Consider the following 23,188-nt stretch of genomic DNA (forward strand, 5'->3'; position numbering starts at 1 on the left):
GTCAACCAGCTCTCACATTCTCAAACTGGACACCCCGAATTCATTCCCCCCAAATTAGAATAGACTTTATGTCCACGGTTCTTTATCTCAAATAGAGTACTCCTAACAAAAGATAACAAAAAGCCTCAATCATGTTGCTCTTTCGATTAATCTCCTAGTTCTTGTCCATATCATTGCTACTAAAAGAGGAAAAACGACACCAGTAGCAGCAAAAGTGGAGGGACAACTCTATGCTTCGAGGGCCAAACCGCAGAGATATTACATCCAAAGCACTGAAATTCTCAAGATAATCGTTCATTAGGGGTAGTTTTAACAATGCCACTTTTGGTCATCTTTTCCGCACTGAATTCCGTAAGATAATTGTGCATTATGAAAAAAAAAACAACGTTCCCATGAAAATATAAATAAAGGGGGCCCGTGTATTTACACTTCCCAAAAAATTGGCATTAGATACTTGTAGGAAATTGGCATCAGATACCATGAAAAAATGACACTATGCCATTTTGTTTTCTAAATTTGACTATTCATGCATTTTATTTTTTAAAATTTTTCTTAATGATTAAGAAGGTATTATTAGCGAATTGGTATTTTTTTTTCAATATTTAAAGATATTTAAAAATTGTTTAAAAGAAAAAAAATTAAAAAAATACAAATGCACTTAAAGGCAGCGCTGGGTGACATGGTAGCACCGTCCTTTTTTTGATTTAGTCAGGATTGACAATGCGGTGTGCAAATGTACATTCCTTTTGAAAAACATTGATATATCTAAAATACACCTAAACAAATTATTTTTTATTAATAGACCCAACTGTATCTATCATTACTACTGTATCTATTGTTACTCTAATTGAAATAGGAGTTCAATCGAAAATATTACGCACGGTCACTGTACTTGACATCGTCTGCCACAGCATTTGATGGAATGTACTTGATGCCCTGCCCATTACGTGTCTCAAAATCTCCAGCAACAAATGATCCATCTTTATGGACGATGGGTCGTCTTAGTTCTGCATATGCACAATACTCTACAGCATAAACGGTAGTGTCCTTCTTGAACGCAGAAAACGCCACCCCAACTCCTTCTCCTGCATGAAGAATGACTCACTATTTAGAGGCTCTTTTCTTGTAATGAGGAGGTTTTGTTTTATTTTTAATTTATAGTTTTGGGTAGGAGGAGGAAAGGAACCATCACCAAGAAGTGCATTATGTAACCATATTCAGTTGCATAATCCAAACTGCTAAATAAATCCTCAATATAGTTGCACAGACTGAAATTTAAGAGTGTCACCAAGAATGAAGCATACCATGAGTGACAAGTAGCAAGTTTTCTGTAGGATATTTATCTGCCAGTGCCTGAAAGATTTGCAAATATCTAGCCCTTGCACCCGCTACTGTCTCCTCCCACTGCGGCAACTACAATTCCTCCAGAAAAGATCCCTCTATCAGGCAAAATGTGCAGATGTATGCATCTATTTCTGCTTATGCCATGAAACTATAGATAGAAACAGAAATTTAAAAACAATGTATACCTCCTTATACACATGTTCCACAGTGCTGTCCACTGTCCCAGCTGGTAGCATTGCTTCAAGCTCTGAGATATTGAAGCCCCAGTTTCCGTCTTGAGGGAAACCAGATCTGATCGCTTCCCTGTTTAGCATCTCACACAATCCATACTCGATAGAGACCTGAAATTTGGGGAAAGAGTTCAAGAAGGAAGTTGATTAGATAACAGATATCCAATTCTACTTATGGTGATAAGCAGTGACTGAAACAATAAAGCACAAAGTCAATCCAATCTTTCCGTTTCATAAGTCATTCTTCGAATTAGCTCTTCAGATTTTCTAATAACTCCAAAGCTGAGAGCCTAACATGCTAATGATATTTAAATTGGTCACATCGACATACAACGTAGTAAGATTATTAAATTAAAGGATAAGGTCAGGCTCTCCTTCCATTTATAACTTCAATTTCTGCCCAGTTTTTGTCAGATGCAAGATAACCCAAAAGGTCCAGAAGCCAAATCTAGCCAACCAGTCTATGAACCCAACACCCTTAACGAGCATTAAAGAGAAGTGTCGTGGTGGGTTTGCCGGTTTGATCCTTCTTTCATCTTCTTACTTCACTGTTTTTGTATGCGGCGGGTGAAGACGACGCAATCTAGAACTTGCTTGCAATCTAGAGTGGTTGATATCCAGAATATGCTTGTAATCTAGAACTTGGGTCTAATACAATTTCTCAGAAACGGGAGATATAGGTTTTCCAGTCTTACACTCAAAAATCAAATAATCCAATCCTTGATACAATCATCTAAATTTAGAGATGTACTTAAAAACCATGATCACAACAAAATCTTACCATGATTCTGAATCCTGATTAATTTTTTTTTTTTTTAATTTATTAGATCTTGCAAAGCCAAGAACTCAGATTAAGCAAATGTAATATCGATTCTCGTATCAAAGGTAATCAAGCTCAACAAACACATACATATTGTATATACACAAAGATAAATGTTACACATCAGTAATGGTAAAAGAAAGACTCGACCTTGACTTTAGAGGGATCAATGGAAACGCCATCGGAGGTGAGGATGGTTGGGTCGTCGTGGATGGAGCACAGCGCGGAGACGACTTCAGAGGCGGTTTGGACGCAGCGGAGGAAGGGAGAAACAAGGACCCGGTGGATTGGGAAGCCGAGATTGGTCCGGAGATTCCGACCCTCGGAGAAGGCACGTACCCGGCCAACCTCCTCCACCAGCGGCGGGTCCCAGGGCTTCGCAGCATTCGTCACCCATAGGCGATCGATGTTGTCCTTGCGGTCGCCGTGCCTCATTACCACCACGTTTTGGTGGTCCCGTTGGGCCTGCGTTTCCGACAAGTCCATTACTTGTATGCTAAGCTATAGAGAATCAGAACAAGCTCAGCCGCCGAGGAAAGAGCCACAGGGTTAGAGAGACGAGATTTGTCGAAGCGACATGTTGCACTGAGGGTATTTATAGTATTTAACTGTCCAAGAATGGTATGGTTGGGGTTGCCCAAGAAATCTTAAAAATTGTTTAAATAGTTTTTAAAAAAATTTAATGACAAAATTATATTATTTATGTGACATATTTAAATACGTTTTAATTTAAATAAGTTAAAAATATACGTTTGACAAAAATTTTGATTTTTATGCTTTTTTTTTAAACGTCTATTTTTAAGTGATGCGGAACGTAGTTACAATTTTAAAGAAACTGTCACTATGCCAAAATATTCATACAAATTTTACAAAATTACTGTCTTGCCCTTTGATCTTATTCATGGAAATACATGAAGGAAATGGTTATAATTTTAAAAATATTAAATGATCTTTTATGTCATTTTTATCTCAAAAATATATTTTTTAATTTATTTTTAAACAAATATAACAAATTTAAAAGTACTTTAAATCTATAATTACCTAATAATAAATAAATTTTTAATAATATAACTTATTAATTAAGTTCGACAACCGTAAGCCTCAAGATAAAACTATCTTACGACCACAATCATAAACATGCACTAAGAGGGGTTTGTTTTTTCCAAAATATATATATATATATATATAAATTTCATTTTATCATTATATGTTATTAAAATATTTGTACACTTCTAAATGTTTTAAATGTCGTATTCTTTTTTTTAAAAAATAAAAATAAATCTAAAACTCATAAGAAAAAATTTATATTTTAATAGTAAATTCTATTTTTTTTAAAAAAGAATATCAGGACTTGCACATTTTAAAACTATATCTAATAATAAATTTTGTTACTCATCATCCCATACACCATATATTATACTCTTTTTTTTTTGTTTTATTTTTCTTAAATTAATTGAATTATTCTATTCATCATTCATATACCACACATTTGATAAGAAAGAAAAAAATATAATGTGTGGGGATGATTAGTAAAAATTTTCATCTAACAATACTCTTATTTATTTTAAAGTAGTTATTAGATAGCTTTCGAGAAAGAACACGTGTTCAGAGTTTTTCATGTTGGTCATGTATCTAATAAGCTAGAATCTTGAATTAAGGTTAAATTATACCTAACTACCATAAATTATTCGAAAATGCTTTGGGTCTCGAATTCGGGGCCCAAAATGTGTCCCAACGGGATTTTTTTTTTTTTTTACCGAATGATTAAAAAAATATTTTTTAATGATGTTGTGATTTTTTTATTTTTTTTTAAAATATTTATGATAATTAAAAAAATATATTAAAAAAAAATACTATTCAGGACCCATAGCAATTCCCTAAATTATTATGCTTATTTTCACACACAATAAAACCACATTTCAGTACAGCTCAAGTACCTTTAAATTCAAGTTCACTATTATATATATTTGATTAGTTATATTAGAAGATATGTCATCCTATCATTTTCCACCAATTATGTCATAGAATCAATGTTTTCAAAAGAGGATGAGATATTTTTGTCATACTTTTCTAAACACCATTATTAGAATTTAATATACATTTAAGTTTATATTCGAAATCGAGAAATATTGGATATCTCTTAACAAGAACAGAATTTTACAAGCAATCTATCGTACATCATAATCGAGCTTTATCCCAAAAAGGTTTCCCTATAAAAAAATCATTTTTTTGATCTTTCATTATCCGCCTTGGCAACGTGATAAAACTTAATTTAAGAGTAATTAAATTCTTTTACAAATCATAGTATATTAATTCAGCAGCGTGGAGAGTGTTGAAGAATAATCCACATTGACTGTAAATAAGGTCTTAGATATGTTTATAAGCAATGAACAATCATCTTTTGTATAACCGGTTTTATGAGATGAGTTAGACCCATGAATTTTTTTATGATATCAGAGCCTGTCATAAGACGAATGAGGGCTCACACTACTTATCCCGTGACAAGAACCAGAAAAAATACTGATCTGCACGTGAGGGAGGGTGTTGAAGAATAATCTCATATTAGTTGTGGAAGAGGTCTTGGGCATGTTTATAAGTAATGAACAATCTTCTATTGTACAACCAGTTTTATGAGATGAGTTAGACCCATGAATTTCTTCATAAAGTGCATCTACACCATGGCATAGAAATATAATTTTTTTTGTTTCTTTTTAATGTTTATCTTTTTTTTTTCTTAAAATTATTGTCTACCAACATTAATACAAGAAAACTACTTACTCATAATCAGTTATTTTCATAAAAAATAATTATTTTATATTAAAATAAATTTATTTTTATCATAATTAATCATTATTATCATAAATAATCTATCATAATTATTTATTTTTCTCGTAGTCACGTACGATATGAACTTTGTAATTAGGAATTGACTCTTGTAGATGCTGGTCGTTGCTTTTTTCTAGATGGCTTACATATGCAACACTGCTGATGCTGAGGCGATGAAGCATTAGACCAAATTAGTAGATTGCGAATTTTGAGTTGCACGCGAAGAATCTTTGCTCTTGTACCTTCGAAGAAATTAACATGTCAATTTCGACGAACCTGTCGTTGCAACCTGTAAGAATGGTATATATGTAGCTAGACTTTTCAAGAGTCAATGCAAAAAATCAACAAAAGAAAATTCCACGTTGGGCTGCGTTTGATGTTGAGCTAAGTTGAATTAAATTAAATTTTTTATAAATAGTAATGAGTTAAGATGGTACAGTAGATTTTGTAAAATCTATCTAAAATGAGTTTAAATACATGTTTAAATCTTAAAATGAATTTAGATATATTTATAGGAAGTTAAAAAATGTTATGGGTCCTATGTATAAAAAAAGTGTTGAATTGAAAAAGATTGTGAGTCTCATGCGTAAAGATATTTTGCATTGAGATGAGTTTAGTAATTTAATTAAGAGTTGGGTGTTTGAATGTTAGATTTAACTTAAAATTAGATTGAACTGAGTTGAATTCATATGAGTTTAACAATCAAACGAGGCCTGCTCCGATTAGATAGTGAAAGTGTTTCATCTCATTTAATCTTATCTCATCTCATCATTACAACCTTTTCAAATTCACACACAAATATAATAAATAATTTAACTTTTTTAAATATCAAAATAAGAATAATATTATTAAAAAATAATATTTTAATAATATTTTATTCAACTTTTAATTTTTATCTTAGTTCATATTACCTCAACTCACTATCTAAGCAGCACCTAAGAGCACTCTTATTGGATTAGCTAAAATTAAAGTATATTTTTTTATAAATGTAAGATGAATTTAGATTTTAACTATTCCATTCATATAAGTCTCCACATTGGAATAACTATTTTTTTATTATATGACAATAAAATAATACAAGATGAATTTGACTTTAGCTATTCACATCAAATCTCCATATTGGATTATCTATTTATTCATTATATAGTAATGAATAATTAATAATTTCAAAAATATTTTAATTTTTTTAATTATGAATTTTTTTAATTTAATTTGATCATATTTTACTATTCATAATATTATATATTAATTAGTAATTATATTCTAATTATATTTTTTCAATTTTCATTTAAAAGAGAGAGAGAAATAATTGATATAAAAGGGAGACATAAATAATTAATATAAAATATATTTAATGAATAAATAATTCATTTCAAATTTAAAAATAATTTTAAAATTGACTGTAGTTAAATTTTAATTATTTAGAATTTAGTTATTTTAATATAATCACATTTTATAATTTAAAAGTTAAATTTTTAATAAATTTAACTTTTAACTAAATAAAAAAGAGTGCTCTTATTGGCAATATTTGGAGTCGACCGTCCATTTCAAGCTACCAACTTATATTGAGAATCTCAAACAACGAAACGTGAAAGATATATCTTCTTCGACAACGTTCAAACAATTGACTGACGTGTTTTTTTAAGATAGCAATTGCTATTTTAAGTCTCTACTCAAGTATTGAGAATATGCCCACTGGAAAATATTATGCACGGAATTTATATACAACTTTTCCACAACTTACTATTAAAATATTATTTTGCTTGATATTATTTGGATTTTATTTTATTTTAATGAATATAAATTTAAAAAGTAAAAAAAATTTAAAAGATTTTTTTTTTTTTTTTTTTGAAAAAAGTATCATCTCATTTATAAAAAGATTCAGAATACACCAATTTAATAGAAAGTTGTGTAAAAATGTTATGTATATAGAGATTGTGTGGTATCAATGGTCAGACCCAAATACAATTGAGAAATGATCATAAAATTACTATAATATATACCAACTTATTTATAATTATATAATAAAATAATAATACAATTTGCATGACGACCGAATACAATTTATTGGGTCAACAATTTGCTTTTTTGGCAGAGTCGTGGGATTCGGGATGCAAGTGGCATGCCGCACATGGACATCAACTTTCTCGTTAACTTTTTTAGTTAGTGCTTTGTTTTACGTACTGGAATGCTCTTTGGTCCTTTAGCGACTCTTCATGAAGAGACAGAATTATATATATGTCCTTTTTTTTGGTTCTCTTTCTGTAATCAGAATACATCAATTTAATTAGATTAATCATATATAAATTACATAAAAATAATCTCATAAACTAATACGTGGTTTCATCTTATTAATTAGATTTATTTTATAATAAAAATAATTTTATAATCTGACGAATAACATCAAACCACATCAATTTATAAGATTATTTTTATATAATTCATTTGTTATTTTCCATTTAATTAATACCACCATAAAAACTCACTTTCTGAATAAATTGCTAAAGTCGGGGTTATGGATCGGATGTCAATATATCATTTTCATAGCATGATCTTCTTTTGATTTGCGTATAGAATAGTATAACCCAACATTTCAAATTATTAAATTGTTGTAGTACTTACAAGAACATGAGTGATGGAAAAAGGTTTTAGATTATTAAAGCACCGGACTACACGTATAGAGAGAGAGAGAGAGAGAGAGAGAGAGAGAGCAGCATGCACAACTAGAGTGAATGGCATAATTTGATAGGGAAAAAACAAGATTCGATATTGAAAACTATATTCAGGTCAGAATATATATAAAATATTGTGAATATTTAGGATTAACAAAAGCTCATTATTATTTCTTTGCAGCAAGACCCTTCTTCTTTAGGTCAAACCACTTGCACCAAAGGGGTTTTGCATCGACATTGAACTTGGCCTGCTCAAGTTTACCCATGACTATTGCTGGTATTGAACTTGTTTCGAACACTACTTTCCCGAAAAGTGCCGGCTTCTTTGGATCCGGGCTGTGTACATATACCCATTCCACACACTGCCCATATTTCCTGCATGCTCACTTATTATTTAACATTAATATATATAATTTACCATACATGTCTTATATCTATATATAGTATATATAAGTAAAAGATGATCATTTGTATATATATGACCTATTTCTCACTTAATTTCTGCTTTTATTCTTTTCCTTTTTTGTTTTTGATATCGTGGAATAGGGAAGCACTGATAATCTTAAATCATGTGGTACTGTTGCCAAGAAAAGTAAAAAATTATATATCCCATGCATGCATGCAGAAAAGAAAAGAAAAGAAACATATCTGCTAGATCACTTGCTTAAATGTCAAATTTTTTTAACTAAATATTGAAACTTTATTATGATGTGGTTCAATATCAAACTGTACGTTTCTCCATCATTAATGAAACACAGAAAATATTAAGAAGACTGACCGGTTAAAGAAGTTGGTGATTTGGTTCCCAGTAAGAGCATGGCCCTTAGAGAAAGTCAGAAACAAGCACCTCTCTTCCTCTGGCGCACGCTCTATTGCAGGATTCCATTCTTTAGCAAATGGATTTAGTGTGGATCGAACAGTCTCTGCATCACCTTCCCCTTCGCTTATTCCCAGAGAACTCGGCAGCCAAGTTTTCTCAACCCCATCTGGAAAAGCCTCAACTAAGTCCAGCACAGCTCCTTTTGATCTGCTCGTACCTTCCCCAAATTGCCTCATCCTTCTGGTAACAGCCTTATCGTCTCCAGCCCGACCACCTTCTTCATCACTAGTCCTCACTTTTGAACCTCTTTCTTCCAACAAGTCCTTAAATATCACGCAGCAAACCCTGTTGTAAACGTCCGTGACCCCTTTGGAGACGCTCTCTTTGTCCCCAAAGATTTCATGGATGGAGAATGGGGAAAATATGGCTGTAATGGGACAAAGATTGTTCAAAATTGGTGCAGTCGAACGGGAGTCCAGAATGGCCAGAACTGCCTTGGCTTCGTCAGTGATCAATGCCAAAAATTTGTCATTGTTGGAGGATATCTTACGCACCAGTTCTTTGAAGCTTTCGGCCTCCAGCCACATCCAAAAGGCCATGACTTTCATGGACTCCTCTGGGTTCAATCCAATATCGATCATACGTCGAAACAGAATCCTTTCCGTGATGTGAGCGACAATGTTGGAAGACGGCCCGGCGTCCATGTTATCAAACTAGGGGCCGGGCACAGAGTGCAGAGTTAATTGCGTGTATATGCAGAAAGAGAAAGTGATGAAAACTGTGTTTGCCTGTCTGTCTGTGGCGGGACGAGAGAGATCGAGATCAGTGTGAGAGAAATGGAAAGGGTTTGGAGTTGGATTTATAGGAAGATCATGTTTCTGTCTGAAGCATTGCGACGTTTCGAACATTGGGTTTAATATGGAAAGAGTTGTCTCGGGTGGAAGGGTATAATTTCGCGCGGTCGCAACGGTTGGAAAACTTTGAAAAGGATCTGGTGCTTTTCGGATCAGGGAAGCTTCATGTATGCGCGCTGAAGCTGTATATATATATATATATATATATATATATATACATATACATATACATATATATATATATATATATATATATATATATATAACGAGGGGGTTGCTGGGAGGATGATGATCAAATAAAATAAAAATGAAAAAAATCCCCCCACCCCCCAAAAACAAAGAAAAAAAAAAAAAACTCATTTCTCCAGTTTTTTCCAAACGAGCAATGTTAATCCTTACTCTTAAATTATTTCATATTCAATCATGACACATCTTAGACAACTGTTCATTTAATAGTTGACATATTAAATCATTTAAAGTGCGACAAATTCCTTAATATGACTAATAGAGATTAAAAAACAAATTAAGATGAAAAACAAAATTTATCCTAATTAAGGAATTTGAATGAATAGATCGATCAAGCAAATGTCTGGAACAAATTCTAAAATGGAGAGAACGATGGAAATAGAAATGATTTGAATGAATAGATTATTTTGTAATTCTTAGCTAGGTAACAATAACCAAAGACTGGCCGGTCAATATCACTATTATTTAAAAAAAAAAAATTTATACACAACACTACCATTTCACTTTCATTAATCTACTTTGTAAGATATGAAATATTTATTATCATTAGATGATCATTTATTAGATAATTATTTATCATCTAATTGTGATAAATATGTCATATATTACATAGTCAGATTAAAATATGGTGTATAACAATACTTTTTTTTTCCCTATAAAGATATAAAAAACGAGAGAGTAATATTGCTATTTGCAAGCCAGTCTGGAGCATACAGTCTGAGTTAACATGTTATGATTTTATTTATAAGAGAATCAAATTTTAATTTCTTTTATAAGTTAAATCATCTCATATTATAGAGATATTGAGAGTATAATTTACACTGACTTGCAATTATCATTTTTCACTAGATCTTACAAAAATCACTTAAGTAACATGTGATCAGGTACATTCTTTTTTTGAATAATGCCGTGACTTTTCCTCAAATATCTGTGTGAGTGTGTGAGAGAGAGAGATCCCAAATGCACAACTAGATTCCCTCCTTATTAGGCTATGTTTAGAACACAAACTTACTTTAAACCAATCATTGATGAGATCCACTACTTTTTAACTTCTTATAAAAATGTTCAACTCATTTCAATTTACTTCATATATTTAAACATATATTTCAACCTATTTACATTCAAACACATCTCAATGAGATTTATAAAATGTTACTATTCACATATTAACTTAGATCATTTGAGACCATCTCAACATCCAAATGCAACAATTTCTTAAAGGCCGAGGATTTTGATTAATGATGATCACTAGCTAATTCCTTATACTTCTTAGCTAGTTTTTACGTACGTACATCATCTAGCTTCATCCTTCATTTTACATGCATACAAAGTTATCTTTTTTCCCCCCAAATTAATGAACTTTTATATCTTGATCATATTTGTGTAATTGTGTGTTTATCATATTTGATACTGTTGAGATTTTAATATCGATATTTTTCTTGTTTAGATTGTAATTTTAGACTTGTACATAGTTCGTTTTTTTTTAAAATTTTTTTAAAGATATTATTTATATTTTAATATTTATATAAAATCAAATAGGTCAAACGGATTAAAACGGGCATGTTCAACCCATTAACGTAAACATGTTGAAACGGGTCGGGTTGTATTATGTCAATCTATTTTGTATTTAGTAACGGGTCGGGTCGAGTCATGTCAACCTATTATTTTAATGGGTCGTATTAGTATTTGAGATTTTAACACGAAATTCTTAACGGATCATGTTTGGTTGACCCATTAAGTATAATGTACATGTCTTGACACAAAACGAACACGATTCGTTAATACGATTTGACATCTCTAAATTTGTTAATAATGGATTAGGTTTGCGTAGCTTTGTGTGATATATTTATATTTAATATATGGGTGCTTTCGGTTTGGTGTAGCTTTATATTTAATTAATATAATGGATTAGGTTTGCGTAGCTTTGTTAGTCAAACTCTTCATTAGATTTTCATTTGTATAATTCAATAATAGTGCTCTTGATCACAATCTGACACACGATATTATTATCCTTCTTTAACTTATCATTACGTTTTATTTTTCCTTTCAACCGGGCAAAGTTGCCTCGTTATATATATATATATATATATATAGAGGATAATGATGGTCAAATCAATCCAAACATAACCAAGTGTTACGTGTGTACTTGCACAAAAGATGCAATATTAATGTACTGCAAAATTTGTAGCCCATGATATTCTAGCAAAATGGACCTTTGACCTCTCCCGCATCCGGACAGATTCTAGCTCGTCGATCCTTTCTTCTCTTCCAAATCTGATCTTTTAGATCCTGTTGACACCTTAACTTTCCTATCCTTGTTTTATGTACACTAATTTCTTGTTTGTTGATCGGAAAAGAAAATTTCGCGTCCACCTATATATATCTCTTCGGATCCTAGTCATGTAGCTCATGAACTTTCTTATCCTTGCTTTATATATATATATACCATTTGATACCTATTTGTCGACAAAACAGAAATTGTGTGTCCACCTAAAATCTCCTTTTGATCCTATTGCATATAACGTCCCAACTTTATCCTCCTCCTTTTGCTCACTATTTGCTTTTAGATCATCCTCTAATATGTACAAATTGATTGCATGTCCACTCACATTTCTTTAATTTAGAACCTATTTCACTATTTATTTCATTTTCTTGATTTATATTTGTTAAAAAATAAATAAATAGCCATTTAAGGGAATCTCTCTCGAACATTAATTTCTAATCTCGAAAGAATAATATGATCATAATATTTAAGTTACTTTAGGTCCCATGCTTCTCAATGTTAGGTTTGAATTATATAATTAAGAACAAAGTGATCAGTATCTCATGACAATACTAATAAGCCACTTGCTCTCCTGGCTGGTCCCCTTGAAGATCACCTCCTCTTCAAAGTTCAAACCCAAGGACTTATTGTCCATGGAACTCAAATCCCACATAGCAATATTTCTCCAGGGATGGGGCATCTCATCCCTCTACTCGAGCTAGCCAAGTTGCTAGCACTTCACCATGATTTCGGAGTCACGTGCATCATTCCCATACTTGGATCTCCATCAAAAGCCATGATCGGTGTCCTCGAAGCTCTTCCCACCAGCGTAGACCATGTCTTTCTTCCTCCTTTGTGCTTGGAGGATGATCTCCAAGGCGCAGAGCCTGGTATCCAAATCTCCCTTACCATTACTCGTTCTTTTCCATCTCTCCGTGATGTGTTGAAGTCATTGCAGGCGACTTCTCCGTTAGATGCTTTTATCCTTGATACTTCTGCAAGCGATGCACTTGCAGTGGCTAAGGAACTCAATATCTCACCCTACATTTTCTTCTCCTCGAATGCTACGGTGTTGTCTTTGCTCTTGCATTTATCAAAGCTTGACGAGACATTTTCCTGCGAGTATAAAGACTTGCCCGAGCCTTTGAAACTCCCGGGATGCATACCCATTCACGGTAGAGATCTGATACACTCAATTCAAGACCGAAAAAGTGAATGGTACAGATTGTTTCTCCGCCACACCAAACGGCTGCATTCAGTCAAGGGAATAATTGTTAACACGTTCACAGACTTGGAAGAAAGGGTCATCAAAGCTTTGGAAGAGGAGAAAGAAGCTGGATACCCTCCACTGTATCCGATTGGACCAATCATTCAGACTGGCTCCAGAACTAGCAATGAAGTTGACGGGTCAAAGTGTTTGACATGGTTGGACAATCAGCCAGGTGGCTCCGTCCTATACGTCTCTTTCGGGAGTGCTGGCAGCCTCTCGAATGATCAACTAAATGAGCTGGCGTTGGGATTGGAACTGAGTGGAGAGAAGTTCTTGTGGGTGGTAAGAAGCCCAAACAATGGACCAGCAAATGCTGCATACCTCAGTAATCAAAGTCATGACTTGGACCCTCTTGCTTTTCTGCCGGAAGGGTTCGTGGAGAGGACCAAAGGGCAGGGTCTAGTAGTGCCATCTTGGGCACCGCAGGTCCAGGTCCTGAGCCACGGCTCCACGGGTGGATTCTTAACACACTGCGGTTGGAACTCGACTCTGGAGAGTATCATGAATGGCACACCCTTGATTGCATGGCCGCTTTTCGGAGAGCAGAGAATGAATGCTGTATTCCTAGCTGAGGACCTGAAAGTGGCATTAAGACCAAAAGGGAACGAGAAAGGAGTCGTGGTCAGAGAAGAAATTGCGCAAGTCATAAAGGGTTTGATGGTTGGAGAAGATGGGAAGAATGCTCGCAACCGTATGAAAGACCTAAAGGTTGCAGCTGAGAAAGCACTATACCCAGACGGGTCTTCTACTAGGGCACTCTCTGAGTTACCATTCAAGCGGGATTTTAAACCAAGACGATTTTAGTTTCTCAATCTTTTAGATCTTCTACTCTCTCTCTCTCTCTCTCTGTATATCTATATATATGTATGTATGTATATGTATATATTTATTTTTCGTCGAGATCAGTTGTATTCTATCTTTTAATTTGTTGTTGAATGTTTGACCCTATCGTCCTAGCTAGCTGTCTTGCCTGTATAATTATTTACCTTTCTTCCAATATCCATAGGAAAATGCTACATGTCCCGCTGGGGGCTTCCGCTGGATCTACCGTTGGGGCTGTAGTATTTTTTTTTTATATATTTTTTAAATTTATTTTTATATAAATATTTTTAATAATTTTAAATATTTTAAAAAATAAAATAAAAATTATAATATTATTTAAAAATATTTTCTTAATTAAGAAGTAGAATAAAAATTAATATTTAATGATTTGTATTTTACTTTCTGATTAATGAAGTTTTTTTTTTTTTTTTTTACTTTTTCATTAAAGAAGTGTTTTTTAATGATTTGTTTTTTACTTTCTGATTAAAGAAGTTTTTTTTAATGATTTTTTTTTACTTTATGATTAACGAAGTATTTTTTAATGATTTTTTTTTTACTTTCTGATTAAGGAAGTGTTTTTTAATGATTTTTTTTTACTTTCTCATTAAGGAAGTGTTTTTTAATGATATTTTAAATTTATTTTATTTTTTGAAAATATTTATAAGTGTAAAAAAAATCTATATAAAAAATAAATTAAAAAATTACACATAAAAAAGTACATGTTAAGCTCAATGGGAGCCCCCAACGGGGGCTGTAATATGACTATTTTAAATATTTTTTAAAAAAATTATAATATTATTAAAAAATATTTTCTTAATCATGAAGTAAAATAAAAAATTATAAAAAAATATTTTTTTTTATTTTACTTCGTGATTAAGAAAGTATTTTTTAATATATATTTTTTACTTTTGGATTAAAAAAATATTTTCTTAATAATATTTTATTTTTATTTTATTTTTTAAAAATATTTAAAAATATTAAAAAATCTATATAAAAATTATTTAAATAAAATATATATTAAATAATACTACAGCCACAACGAACGGGAGCTCCTAGCGGGGGCTGTAGCACCACCCATATCCATATTGTGAATGTTATATATTATGAACGAGAGGGAAAGAAAGATTTTCAGCTGACTTTTTAATGTCTTTGGCACTGGAGTAATTTGAGATTATTCTATTATTATTCAATCTTTTATAATTATTTTTTACTATTTTTACTATTATTTAATATTTTATTATTACTTTCTTACAATTTTTTAATTATTATTTATAAATCATCTAAAATTAACTCACTGTCCAAATGTAACGTAAATTGCATGCGTGCCCTGAAAATAAGTGAAGACTTGGGTTCCAAGAAAAGGTATAGGCCGCTTGAAAGGCACCTTTTTTTTTTTGGAAGGCACCTATCAATCATGGGACCTTGGTAAAATTTTATGGCAAGTTTTTCTTTTTCTAAATTTTATGGCAACTTAAGAATAGAATCTATCGATAGGAATTTTGGAGTGCTACCAGCATCACAAGTCCCCTATGCATGGGTTGGGGTTGGGGTTTTCACCCCGGCTCCGCATGCTAAGAGGCGGGATAGACTCCTAATTTGCCTCACCCCTCATCCACTTTAATAATAGACTACAATTCACTAGGTTCAAAAATTATTTCTAGATCTAAAAGTGATCAAAAATATATTTTTAGACTCAAATTGTAAATTTAAATTTATAAATATGACTATAATTTAAAAATTATGTAGTTTTTAAATTTGCTAGTGCATATTTTGTGTAAGTTGTAGTGTAGTAGGATAGCCTTTTTATAGATTACCTTCATAATATAAGTCTTACACTTAAGCAATGTGGGACTCTTGTATTACCTTGGCAATCTATAAAAGGATTATCCTATTATACAAAATATTAAGTAAAAGTTTTACTCAATATATATTACTATATTTATATATAGTACAAATAATAAATATGTATAGTATAAATATATATTTATATAATAAAATATATAAGTGCAGGACGAGATTGGGCCCTCCCCACTAGGGGGCCAGATGCGGGGCGGGGGGGATTGCCTTCCTTGCCACGCAAGGTGCGGGACCTGTTGCCCACCCCTAGATAGGATACAAGAGGATGACAAAATGGAAAATATATACAAAAAATGTCTTTTTCCTCCTCTAAAGGGCGATGGGTGCTTTATTTTTGCTTATATATATATATATATATATATATATATAGTATCTATGGTGCGGTTGAGAAAATGAGATGCGATGATTTTAAATAAAAGTTGAATAAAATATTATTAGAATATTATTTTTTAATATTATTATTGTTTTGAGATTTGAAAAAGTCGAATTGTTTATTATATTTTGTGTGAAAATTTGAGAAAATTGTAATGATAAGATGAGATGAAACACTTTTATTATCGAAACAAGGCCTATATGTACACCACTATCCATCATTTAAATTGAAGTTAAAAAAAATACTAGAGTTTGAACGAAATTAACACAATAGCAGGCCGGCACAACAATACTAGCAATATTTAAAGAGCTTTGAAGAAACAAAGTGCATCGTTTGTTAGACTAGTTACAGAAGATCTAAGACTACAGCAAAAAATCCCAAGAATTCAGCCTCCGTAAATTCAACTCAAATCCACAAGGATTCAACTATTACATATATGCAACACAAGTCATATTCTCAAGAAGGAAAGTCAGTAGGATAATCCTAAGATCTATGCATTCTTATTTTATATTATACAAATGTAAAGCAAAACATTTTGTGTATAAATACTTGTACATTGAAATGTAAAATCATATATACAAAAAAGGTATTTTTCTACCAATCTTCCATGGTACCAGAGCATCACTGGTAAATGCCATTTTTTTTTCTCGATCCTAATGGCCTCTTCCAATACAAATATCACCACCACTTTTTCTGCACCAAATATATCTCACCTAGTGTCTGTCAAATTAGATAGAACCAACCACCTACTATGGGTTTCTCAGTTTTCACCCATCCTCCGAAGTAATGATCTCTTAAGGATCATTGATGGTTTTGAACAGTGTCCATCTAAGTTCTTACTAGATGAACATGGCCAGCCCACCACTCATGTGAGTCCAAAATTTCTTCTTTGGCAAAAGAAGGACCGATATCTATTGAGTTGGCTCAACTCAACTTTGTTTGATAGTGTTTTTTCCTCTGTTTTTGGACTCAACACAACAAAGCAAGTATGAGATAATTTATCATCTCGCTTTGCTTCCCATTCAAGATCACGAATCAACCATTTGAAGAGGCAGTTACAAACTCTTCAACAAGTAATCAAAATTGCAATGATGACCTTCAAACTGCTAAAAGCATTTCTGACCAGCTTGCAGCAGTGGGAAAACCTGTTGATTTTGATGATTTAATCTCATATCTCATCAGTGGTTTAAATCCCGCCTTTCACCCTTTCATCAGTTCTTATTCCCTTGCCTCTCGAGAAGCCTCTTTTACCTTTGCTGATTTCCAATCTGAGCTTTTAATTATGAACTTCTGATCTCCCATCAAAAGCCAGCCTTTGAATCTGACTCAGGCTCTTTTGCTCTCTATTCCCAAAAGCTAAAATCATATCCCTAAAAAAAAAAAAATCTAACTGGTCATCCAAGAACCATAATCAACATGGTTTCCAGCCAAAGTCCTTTTCAAATAGTTTATTTAGTACTCCTCAAAATACCACTGGTTTACCATTTGTTACTAATAAAACTCCTTGCCAAATTTGTGGCAAAAACGGACATCAAGCATTAAATTGCTTTTATAGGATGAACTTTGCCTATCAAGGACGTCATCCACCATCCTAGCTTGCTGCCATGGTTGCCAACAGCAATTCAAAATCTGAAGAAAATACTTGGCTAGCAAACAGTGGAGCTAATCAGCATATCACCGCTGATATGGAGAATCTTGGCACTAGTGAACCTTATCAAGGTGGCGAGGAGATCACTGTAGGCAATGGATCTAGTCTGTCCATCACTCATATAGGCTCATCTCACTTTCAAACTCCTATTCGAAACCTTACTTTGAAAAATATTTTGAGATGTCCTATTGCTGCTACCTACCTTTTGTCCATTCACAAGTTTTGCATTGATAATGATTGTTGGTTTATCCTAACTTCCAAATTTTTTCTTATGAAGGACAATCATACAGGGCATACACTTTTACAAGGGCCAAGTAGAGATGACTTGTACCTAATCAAACTTCTTGCCTATGTCAAAAGACCAGAGCCTACACAACATTCCTATGAGTTGTTGCTCATCCTTCCATTTGGCATTCACATTAGGGACACCCAACTGTCCAAACTGTTAAGTTGTTAAAGCATACTTTTAAGCTTCCAATAATTGGCTCATTTGACAATGTATCAATCTGTGAATCTTGTCAAATGGTAAATGTCTTCCTTTTCAATCTTCACATTGAGTGTCCAAAGTTCCTCTTGAGTTAATACATTCAAATTTATGGACTTCTCCTCTACCTGCTCTCAATGGTTGCAAGTACTATGTTATCTTCATAGATGATTATAGTCGTTTTTCTTGGATTTATCCATTGCAACATAAGTCAGACACTTTCTCTTGTTTTGTGAAATTCAAATGCATTGCTGAAAATTTTTTAAATACAAAGATAAAATAATTCCAAACTGATGGTGAGGGAGAATTTCTCTCTAATGACTTTCGAAAATTTCTTGAGAAAAATGGCATCATGCATCGCATTTCATGTCCATATACTCCCTAACAAAAAGACATTGCTGAAAGAAAATATAGGCATCTTGTTGAAACAGGTCTCACATTATTGGCTCATTCCCATTTACCATCTACTCACTGGCTTAATGCTTTTCACACTGCCATTTACTTAATAAATCGGACGCCCACACCTGTCCTAGCCAATATATCCCCTTATCAAATGCTGCTCAATCAAATTCTAGATTACTCCATACTCAAAACATTTGGTTGTGCCTGTTATCCTCTTCTCAGACCACATCATACTTACAAACTTCAATTTAGATCCACGCAATGCATTTTCATTGGTTACTGTCCAAACCACAAGGGATATAAGTGTCTTGATCTTTCATCACAAAGAGTTATGTTACCAAACATGTCGTCTTTGATGAAACAAAGTTTCCAGCTATGGTCTCACTACCATCTCTACAACAGTTCTCTCAATTGCTTACACCTCATTCCACATCAACTCTCATTGAGGTCCTTCCTTTACTGAGTCTCTTGTTAAAACTGCTCTCAACTCTACCCCTCAGGCTCCCAACATCGACTCACAATCTACAAAACCACAATCTTCAAATCTCTCACAATCCGGGCCTTCACCTTTGCTTCCACAAACCTCATCTCATCCCATGGTCACAAGGGGACTAGGACAGGATCTTGCCAACCACGATTATTTCCTGACTATCATGTTTATTTGTCTACTAAACATCATGTGCAGGTTTACAATGCAGTCACAACTCCTCTAGAACCCACTTCATTCTCCCAAGCAATGAAACATCAGGAGTGGTAGCAAGCAATGCTCACTGAATTGCAGGCTCTTCAATCAAATAGTACATGGAACTTAGTTCCTCGACCAATGCACAAAAATTTCATCAAGAATAAGTGGGTTTACAAAGTAAAACACAAATCAGATGGTTCTGTGGAACGCTTCAAGGCAAAGCTTGTTGCAAATGGCTTCCAACAGCAGGATGGCCTTGATTACACTGACACATTAAACCCTGTCATCAAGCCATCCACCATACAGGTTGTTCTTGCCTTGGTAGTACACTTTGGATGGATTGTCCGTCAACTTGATGTATCAAATGCATTCCTACATGGCACACTCCAAGAACAAGTCTACATGGAACAACCTATTGGGTTTCTTGATTCCCAATTTCCAAATTTTGTTTGTCATCTCAACAAGGCCATTTATGGCCTCAAGTAAGCACCTCAGACTTGGTTCACCAAGTTGTCAACATGCTTACTTAACATTGGATTCATTGAATCTACTGTGGATTATTCTCTCTTCACTTATCATCAAGCTGATGTGCATATCAACATTTTAGTCTATGTAACATTGCTACAAAACAAGCAGATTTTTGGAGTTTTATTTTTGTCAGGTTTATGTACACCTATTATATTGCTTCTAGTTTGTAGAGGTTGTAACAAATGCTCATTTCCCATATGGCCTACAACAGCATCAAATATTAGTTTCTGATTCAGCCAAGAGAGCTTGTCAAAACCATTATCCTATGATTGTTGGAAGAAGAGCTAATTGATGGAAAAATTTCTAATTTTTGCAAACAATTTGTTGTGTATTAGAGTTTGATTAAATCAATGTATGTGTTTTGTAATATTCTTAGCAAATTAGTTCAAACAATGTAATACATAGTATATTGCATTGTGTATGTCGCATGCATTTTACATGATGAATATTGATTTTTTTTACATGCATTTAGTTGAAAAGTTCATTAATTGTTTATAGTCTTATGTTGTATTAAGAAGTAAGAATAAAATAGGTTTATATTGGTTTTCTGTTGAGAATATGATTTGAAATTTCAAATGGAGATAAAATCTTTGAAGTCAACCCGAGCCAACCCGATCCGGCTTTCGGCTCGAGTTTGAAACCTGGGTTTCGATCCGGGTACACCCAGGTTCCCGCATGAACAGTGCTACATTTTGTTACCTCGGGTAGACTCTTCAAAAATGTTCCAGTTATCATAACCTCAAGTTTTGAATTCGTGTAAGCCCACCTTGGTGAAAAATCTAAAATACTACAAAATTGGTCCTGAGATAGAGAGGGACTCAACCAATAATCATCAACTACATTTCCACATTCGACAGTGCTCCATGATAAACCAGACGAGCTCTGTAAATGCAAATCATCTACATCTCCAAGTTCTCTAGTAACCCATTGAGAAAAGCTGTCAACTTTCTTCAAATAAATCTTAGATCCTTCTTTCTGCGGGGGATCTATATTCTCGGGCGCATCCACTGACTCGTGTTCATTTACATCTTCATTAGCCATTTCAGTGCTTCATCATCACACAAAGCCTCAAGGCTACACATAGAGTTCCAGTCATTGAACCATTTAGATACATTGGATACATCCAAGGATTGAGAAACTGATGTTTCTTCTTGTGAATTGGACTATCATCCACTGCATTTCGATTTTTACCTTCATTACCAGGCCTACCACGACATTCAACTGCTAGATGACCAACCTGGCCCCAGAGAAAATATCTTTCCATGAGGTTTTAAGAGGGAGTGATAATGCCATTGACCATTTCATCGAACAACTGCAAGGCCACATGAGCACACCCAATAGTATTAACCACATGGTCCATTATCGTTCCACCCTTTCCCGTGAGTACACCCAACTCACAAATCTAGATATTCCTCTCGTTTGTATCACCAATACCACTCTTCTCTAGTTTAATCAAACCATGAAGAGCATCAAAAGATTCCACATACCTACGGGCCATTTTCTCAATCACAGTTTTACACCCACTTCAAATCTTTGAACAAGTAGAAGCAAGCGATACATCAAAGGTCTCCCTTCCTCTATCAAAAGGCTCTAACACACCTCTCAGTAGCAATACATCAAGCAAAAGATGAGCCAAACAAATCTTACCCCTCATATTTTCAGGCTGTTCCAGGTCGGCGGTGAGCTTGGCCCACATCTCGGACCCAAAGAAGGCATTGCCGAAGAGATTTTTGGAACGTGAAGAGGGTTGGGCTTGTGATTTTTTGGAATGATGGGGTTTCTGAGATGCGAGTGATTTTTGGAGATGGTGAATTATTTGAGATGCGAGTGAATTTTGGGAATGATGAGGTTTCTGAGTCATGAGTGATTTTTAGGGATGACCATGATTTTTTTTTTCTCTTTCTCGCTTCATCTCCCTCCAAATTTGTTTTCCACTTTAGTTGCCTCTTTTTTTCTTTCCTCTACAAGTTCATCTTCATCTGTCGATTCATTTGCCATCCGCAGTATGGAGTTTGTATTTCTTTGGTTGAATCCGTAGCTGCCTTCTCTACTCCCTCCTTCTCTAATTTGTTTGAGCTGAATTCATCCGTCCTCATATCAAGAAGAAGATACCCAGTGCTCAGTATTTTTGTGCCTGTTAACTCAACCTCATCTTTCAGAAGAACATCTCCATCCTTCAATATTTGTTATTCCAATGGATATATATATATGTCTTCCATGTGTGTATTCAATGTTCAGTTTCACATAATAAATTGTAAAGGAAGGCTCAACTAAGATTTTTAAATTTTTTTCCGTTTGAACATTTCACTATAAGGACCATTTCTCTAGGATCTCTATACAATTCATCATAGAGTACACGGTGATAATTTTGAAAACATACTTGAAGTTCTGCATTAGTCAGCTCCATGACAAGATCGTTGGCTCTAGATACCACTCATAATGGTCATACTGTGATTGTAGTGGTGATGATGGGGTGTATCTAGGAAATGGATGTAGTAGCATAAATGTTATGGTAGCAATGAAATAGAAGAAGGATGTAAGCTGTTTGTGAAAAGGCTTCAAAGAACCATTCGTTCATTGATAAGGGAATACTTCGAGGGATTCCAACCTCCTTACAGAATTTTAAAAAAACTTTGACAATATTTTGGATGATTTTCCACACTTCCCTCCTCCTAGATATATATACTATCAAGCAACCATTAAGGAAAATATGAAGGCTATAGGCCAGACCAACCACTAAGGCCACGGGCCAGGCAAAATTCTAAGTAATTAAAAAAGTCCAATTAAGTCCTATAGTAAAGAAACTATAATTGTAAATGAACTAGGTTTATGGAATATTAGGAAGCCTAATTTAGTTGGGTTCATAACTGTTTAAAAAAAAAAATTTGAACTTCTGCCGGTCCCTTTTTGTTGCCTTTTCTTTTGATTTGAACAACAATCACAGGACACGAGTCTACAGACTCAACAAACCTGCCCCGTTCTGCGTTTGAAAAATTACCCTTTCTTCAGTTCTTGTCCGAACTTGATCTTTTGCCTATAGACAT

The 23,188-nt window shown here is 33.6% G+C and overlaps 3 protein-coding genes across 3 annotated transcripts; 1 reads left to right on the top strand and 2 right to left on the bottom strand.

The window, feature by feature from the left end:
- Positions 1-655: 655 nt before the first annotated feature.
- On the bottom strand, positions 656-2,967 carry LOC109016313. Its single transcript, XM_018998746.2, has 4 exons — positions 2,545-2,967; positions 1,530-1,685; positions 1,305-1,413; positions 656-1,085 (listed from the first exon to the last, which is right to left on the bottom strand). Exons 1-4 carry the CDS (start codon positions 2,878-2,880, stop codon positions 874-876), a joined length of 813 nt encoding a protein of 270 aa, XP_018854291.2. The 5' UTR covers positions 2,881-2,967; the 3' UTR covers positions 656-873.
- A 5,092-nt stretch (positions 2,968-8,059) lies between these two features.
- On the bottom strand, positions 8,060-9,416 carry LOC109014732. The gene is made up of 2 exons (XM_018997241.2): positions 8,671-9,416; positions 8,060-8,267 (listed from the first exon to the last, which is right to left on the bottom strand). Exons 1-2 carry the CDS (start codon positions 9,414-9,416, stop codon positions 8,060-8,062), a joined length of 954 nt encoding a protein of 317 aa, XP_018852786.1.
- A 3,237-nt stretch (positions 9,417-12,653) lies between these two features.
- Positions 12,654-14,295, top strand: LOC109014726 (hydroquinone glucosyltransferase-like). Its single transcript, XM_035685465.1, has one exon. It carries the CDS (start codon positions 12,767-12,769, stop codon positions 14,147-14,149), a length of 1,383 nt encoding a protein of 460 aa, XP_035541358.1. The 5' UTR covers positions 12,654-12,766; the 3' UTR covers positions 14,150-14,295.
- Positions 14,296-23,188: the final 8,893 nt, after the last annotated feature.

This window comes from Juglans regia, chromosome 14, assembly GCF_001411555.2.
Source record: "Juglans regia cultivar Chandler chromosome 14, Walnut 2.0, whole genome shotgun sequence".
NCBI lineage: Eukaryota > Viridiplantae > Streptophyta > Magnoliopsida > Fagales > Juglandaceae > Juglans > Juglans regia.

Bases quoted from the DNA above. Each gene is read 5' to 3' on its own strand.
- LOC109016313 (XM_018998746.2), bottom strand. From the start codon at position 2,880: ATGGACTTGTCGGAAACGCAGGCCCAACGGGACCACCAAAACGTGGTG. The intron at 1,686-2,544 runs GTCGAGTCTTTC...CCCAAATTTCAG, and splicing joins TTGATCCCTCTAAAGTCAAG to GTCTCTATCGAGTATGGATT. The intron at 1,086-1,304 runs GTATGCTTCATT...TTCTTCATGCAG, and splicing joins CTTGCTACTTGTCACTCATG to GAGAAGGAGTTGGGGTGGCG.
- LOC109014732 (XM_018997241.2), bottom strand. From the start codon at position 9,416: ATGGACGCCGGGCCGTCTTCCAACATTGTCGCTCACATCACGGAAAGG. The intron at 8,268-8,670 runs GTCAGTCTTCTT...GTGAGCATGCAG, and splicing joins ATCACCAACTTCTTTAACCG to GAAATATGGGCAGTGTGTGG.
- LOC109014726 (XM_035685465.1), top strand. From the start codon at position 12,767: ATGGGGCATCTCATCCCTCTACTCGAGCTAGCCAAGTTGCTAGCACTT.